Source organism: Mastomys coucha, unplaced genomic scaffold (genome assembly GCF_008632895.1).
Source record: "Mastomys coucha isolate ucsf_1 unplaced genomic scaffold, UCSF_Mcou_1 pScaffold4, whole genome shotgun sequence".
NCBI lineage: Eukaryota > Metazoa > Chordata > Mammalia > Rodentia > Muridae > Mastomys > Mastomys coucha.
Genome location: NW_022196910.1, coordinates 55032548 through 55038306, shown reverse-complemented (window position 1 = coordinate 55038306; position 5759 = coordinate 55032548). Strand labels below are relative to the sequence as shown.

Genomic DNA, 5759 nt, shown 5'->3' with positions numbered 1-5759 from the left:
GGAGTTGGAGATCTGAAGATGGCTTTGATATCAGATGCAGAGATGCAGAGTTTGGAGTTTGCCCAGCTGTTTTCCTGTATAGCTTCAGGGATTACAGTTAAGAGACAGCATGAATCTCAGAAGACACTTTGAACTCTGAACTTTTAACCATATTGAGATAGTTACCCAGGATTGGGACTTTTGGAGTTGAATTAAATGTATTTGCCATTAAGTTTAGGTATGACCCTCAGAGACTCATGTGTTTGAACAAGCCTATGAAGGCCAGAGAGTAGAATGTGGTGCTTTGAATAGGCTTGACCCAGGGGTAGCAATATTAGGAAGTGTGGCCTTGCTGCAGTTGGTATGGCCTTGTTGGAAGAAGTGTGTCACTGTGGGTGTGGGCTTTAAGACCCTCATACTAGCTCCCTGGAAGCCAGCCTTCTTTGGTTTGCTTTTGGAACAAGATGTCATACTCTCATCTCCTCCTACATCATGCCTTCCCGTATGCTGCCATGCTTTCACCTTGGTAATGGACTGAACCTCTGAACCAGTAAACCAGCCCAAATGAAATGTCGTTCTTCTAGGAGCTGCTTTGGTCATGGTGTCTGTTCACAGCAGCAAAACACTAAGACAGCAGCTGTACACCATACTATCTGATGTCATCACACGGAGAGAAGGCAAGCTGATGCCCAGCTAAAAGCTTCACTGGTTCTAGGTGCCCAAGATATACTGTACAGTCCACAGGAGAAAGGCAGACATTACTACTACCCAGCCTCCAGTCATTCCTGTGATCTTCCACAGTGACTTGCCATAAAGACATACTGTGCAACAAAGGCACCAATGTCATGGGGGTAACTAAACACTCTTCATTAGATTGAAGGTCTGCTCTCTGAGATGAAATCCATAATGACACTACCAAAGTGGCCAAGAACCTGAGAAGTCATGAATCTAAGGGAAAACTAAACATTATTGTTATTCTAAGGGAACACACAGTAACAGGACTCTTAATACATATTACAAACAACACTCAAAGTCCAGTGATTTGATCAGTCTCAATCAGGAGAACTGTGTCCTGCCATATACAAGAATTAACACAGAGACACACAAGTCGCCAATATGCAGAGAGTTAGAGACTCTCTAAAGTCCTAAAAGGGATGTCTTCATCATGCCCCTCCCCTCAAGGCTCAGAGATCTGAGGATGAGGAGACAGAGCCAGAGCCAGAGGTGATGTGTGACTCCAAGGAGACTCTCTTCCAGACACAACAGGACTGCTGTTCACATGAACTCACAGAGTCTGTGGCAGCACACGGAACACCTGCACCTGCTCGGGGAGACAGTGACCCAGCACTGAGGAGGGAAAGCGGACACATGGTCTAACTAACCTCTAGCAAGCAACTGCTTCTAACTGATAACTGCTGTCTAAGAAATGAAGAGTTTTCTGCCCTGTAGTGTCTATAGTGCCTTGTATGCATTTTATTGTACACTGTGTGAAGATTCAAATGCTGATTTCTTGTCCACTATATCTGGTTACCATCCTTATTCAGAGACTACCCAGGTGTGTAAACAACAGCTCTCACATTGTTCCCTAAAGTGTCAGTAAAGGGACCTTAACAAGCAATGACTGAGCAGAGGAGAGAACAGGCCAGGAGAGGGAGCTGGAGGAGAGGAGGTATGTGTTAGCCACCTGCAGAGAGTCTAGGGGACGCCATAAGGAAACACCCGAAGCAGAGAAAGCCTGAAATACATATCTCTGTGATTTTGGCTGTGATCTTGGTAGATTAGGTTAGAGGATTGAAATTGAGTGATATTGCTCAGTAATTCTGCTCTTTAAGCATGTTACATAAATAACTTAGTCCAGTCTCAGTTGTTTGAGAGCTAGCTTGGTAAGAAGCAAACTATAGCACACGTTAAAAAGGCTGAGCCTCATGCACAAGGGGCTTGTATCTCCACAAAACAAACTCTGTGAAATTAGGGAGGAAAGGAAAGCCTGTCTGTGTGTGTGTGTGTGTGTGTGTGTATGTGTCTGTGTGTGTGTGTGTCTGTGTGTGTGTGTGTCTGCGTGTGTGTCTGTGTGTGTGTATGTGTGTGTATATGTGTGTGTGTGTGTATGTGTGTGTGTATGTGTGTGTGTGTGTCTGTGTGTGTGTGTATGTGTGTGTGTGTGTGTGTGTGTGTGTGTTTTGTACTGGCTTCTTTGCTTGTTACTTGTTTTTTATGTGATTGGTTTTTTTTGTTTGTTTGTTTATTTGTATTCAGAGAGAGAGAGAGAGAGAGAGAGAGAGGATGAACTTGTGTGACTGTGACACTGGGAGGATCTTGGAGGAGTTGGGGAAAGGGAAAACATGATCTAAATGTTTGCATGAAAAATTTTTAGAAGACAGATATTTGAACTCTAGGATCCCAAAATACACATCCTTGAAGATTCAGAATTGACTAGATGTTTCACAAGACAGTTCTTATGACAGTAAGTATAAAATACAAGCATGGTGGCCCTTGCTGGTGATGCCAACAGAAGTGAGCTCAGAAACAGGTTCATCAGACGGTGTCCTGCTCCATATCAAGACCCTGCCTCAGAAACACAAGCCTGAAGGACACAGAGACCAAACAATACCCAATGCCAATGCCTGCTAAATGTAATGGGGCTTGGTTAAGGGTCAAATTATTTTAACTCACTGAATATTATTATTGTAATTAATGTTCTTTAAGTAGTAAAGTGGTAAAAAAAAAAAAAAAGCTTATGTTTTTAAAGTGGAAAAAAGCACATACATTAAACATACGGATCAAAGTATTACTAGTTTTTATCCACTGGATAGTACATCTTACATTAATTGGAGTTTAACATGTTTATAATTTAGAACAATAATGGTTTCCAATTTATTTTTATATGAATTTATCTCTTAAATAATAACACAAATAGTGGAGAGAGAGACAAAGGGAGAAAGATAAAGGCCGTGTGTGTGTGTGTGTGTGTGTGTGTGTCTGTGTGTCTGTGTGTGTGTGTGTCTGTGTGTGTGTGTGTGTGTCTGTGTCTCTGTGTGTATGTGTGTCTGTGTGTGTATGTGTGTCTGTGTGTGTGTCTGTGTGTGTGTGTCTGTGTGTGTGTGTGTCTGTGTGTGTGTCTGTGTGTGTGTCTGTGTGTGTGTGTGTGTGTGTGTGTGTGTGTGTGTGTGTGTGTGAAAGAGATAGACGACTTCCTACCTTTTACCTTACTGTCCTAAGGCATTTCTTGACTTTGGGCTTAAGCATGGCCATAATTTTGGCTCTCCCTGTAAAGGTGCACAGGTAGTACATAAGAACATGGTCCAGAACTAAGAAAGCAGATGCACTCTGGCACATGACCTGTACACAGAGACCAGATCCAAGGAACCCAGCACTCTCATTTCTACTCACTGTCTCTAACCTGGGTCTCAGCAGCCCAAAATCCAGTCTTTCTACATACAAAAACAAAGAGGACAAAGAAGAATTTGGACATGAAATCTTCCCAAGGCACCAGCTGATCAAGAATAGACAGCTTGAAGGACTGAGTGTAGAAGTAAGACGACAGACTGGTGTGCTAGAGAAGGCAGAACCTGCAGTTACCCCAACTCCACCCTCACCCTCATCAGGAATCTTTTCAGGATTACACAGGCCTTCCCTTCATACAAAGACAGAAACGAACAGCACAGACAGGAATCAGATGGTACCTCTGTCCCCAACACGCTCCTTCACCCACTGAGTGGCTGCCACAATACTCTCCGTCTTGGTGACATCCAGGATCACTGTCTCCAGCCTGTCAGATGTCTTTCTCCTCAGCTCCTCGGCTCCCTTCTCTGTCAGACATGCAGCCAGCACCCGCATGCCTCTCCTGTCCAGCTGTCTGGCCAGCAGGTTCCCAAAGCCCGAGTCACAGCCCGTAATGAAGACATACTTGTCTTGGAGATGGCTCACCACCTTCCTCTCTCTGAAGAAGCGCAGGAGCGTCCACAGGCCCACCAGGGCCACCAGGTAGAGCCACATGGTGTGTAGAAGTCAAGTAGAGAGAGCAGTACTCTGAGTCAAAATGAGCCTGGCATCTGCTCACACAGGAAGGTGGAGGCATTGAAAACTCCAGCCTTCTGGCATGAAGTTCTCTGTATTCCTTATAATTATTAATGCCTTACTTCCCTGGTCTTTGACCTGTTTTGGTCAGTAGATTCATCATGCCCTTTGCCTCTCCCTATCTCACTGCCAAGGAAAACACCATTGATGTTCAATAACACAAATCCATTCTCTCATGATCTTTGCTTCCTGGACTCATGTGGGAATGCATGTGTGTGTCACTAAATATGGCCCATGGTCCAGTCCCAGACTCCCCTTGTGTCTTTGCATCTTGCACTCTAGAACCACAAACCAGGACGTTGTGAACATAATGAGAAACTATTGGTAACCTATAACTGGACTCAGGACAACTTACAAGAGAGGACAGGGAAAGCTGGTGCCCACCTAATACAGCAGCTCCTGGGAAGGTAGAAGGTAGAAGGGCCAGCCCTAAACATGGAAGGCTTACCTCAAAGGAACCCAAGGTGATGGGGGTGGGAGCCCAGACAAATCAGGACTCCCAGACCTGATGTGGGGAAGGAAATAACTTTACCCTCTCAAGTGGCCCTTCTCCTGGATGCCTGGATTCAAGCACATGAGCACAGATGTCTTGAGTGGTGACCTTGATGACTGCCTTTGACTCACCTGAGCAGGGATTTCCTACTTAATTTCCCAGCAGGCCTTGCTCAAAACCTCTAGGGTAGTGTGTGGAGCTTTGCATATGGCTCTTGGTCTGGGGAATATGTGACTGACACTCTGACTACAGATCTAAACAAACCTGGTGCTTTCCTTCAGGAATGATGTCTCATTTCCCTTACCTGACACTTCCACAACTTTCTGTCCCAACCCGTAAGGATTCAGACTGGCCTTGGGCTCTCAAGAACCATGTTTCTATCAGGAAGTGCCCCAGTACCAGAGAACTTACAGCTTGGCCTTACTGCCTGGGCCTTGGTTATCAGTGAAGAACGAACTGTGAATCTTGAGCTGGGCTACTCTCCCTCCAATGGCTAGCTGTCCCTGGGTCTGCTCTGCATGTGCCCTGCTCTTCCTTCTCCCCTGTGCCTGATCCTGTTTGACTTACTGCTGCTATCCTTGTCCTGGCTCCAATCCTGTCCCTCCTCCTGCTCCTGCAGAAACTAATAGGACATTCTTCATGTGGCCGTTAGCACCCTACATGTCCTCCAAATCCTACCTCTGAAGTGGATCTTGCAAAATGTAGTGCTGGATTTTCTTGACCAAAATACATGCAGATATTGCTTCTCTTGGATCTTGTATCCCCTTCAACGGTGATTTCTCTAGAGCCATCTTTGTATGGTCATTTCCCAACCCTCTCTCCTACAGTTCTGTCCTTATCAACCCTGACAGTGATGGGCACTCTTGTTGGATCAAGGTCTTCTGGAACACAGCAGGATCTAGATCCAGCCCTGGAATTTCTGGATAAGGTCAGAGAGAATAAGAAAGTATCTGTGACTCTGTTACAGGGGCCACAGGACTGAAGAAAAAGCCTCAGAGAAAACTCCCTGATTCATGGAGTTTCCCTCAGTCCATGAATCCCTCCTGAGATTCTCACACAAGCCCAATGACAGTGCCCAGCTGTTCCTCTTCCCTGTACTGAGTGTGGTGTGTGCCGGACCTGAGGAGTCTCAATGAACGCTAGAGACAGCAACTCGACTCAACTCACCAGGGGTCTGGAGCCAGCTCAAGAGATTAAAGCCAGAACCGAG

At 45.5% G+C, this 5759-nt stretch overlaps 1 protein-coding gene across 1 annotated transcript in view; it reads right to left on the bottom strand.

The window, feature by feature from the left end:
* The window catches only part of LOC116075969 (retinol dehydrogenase 16), a 10647-nt gene extending 6672 nt beyond the window's left edge, over window positions 1–3975 (bottom strand). Inside the window, exon 1 of the mRNA XM_031349504.1 lies at window positions 3663–3975. Within this exon, the coding sequence (XP_031205364.1) occupies window positions 3663–3975 (313 nt within the window). The remainder of the gene's footprint in view (window positions 1–3662) is intronic.
* Between the last annotated feature and the right edge of the window lie 1784 nt (window positions 3976–5759).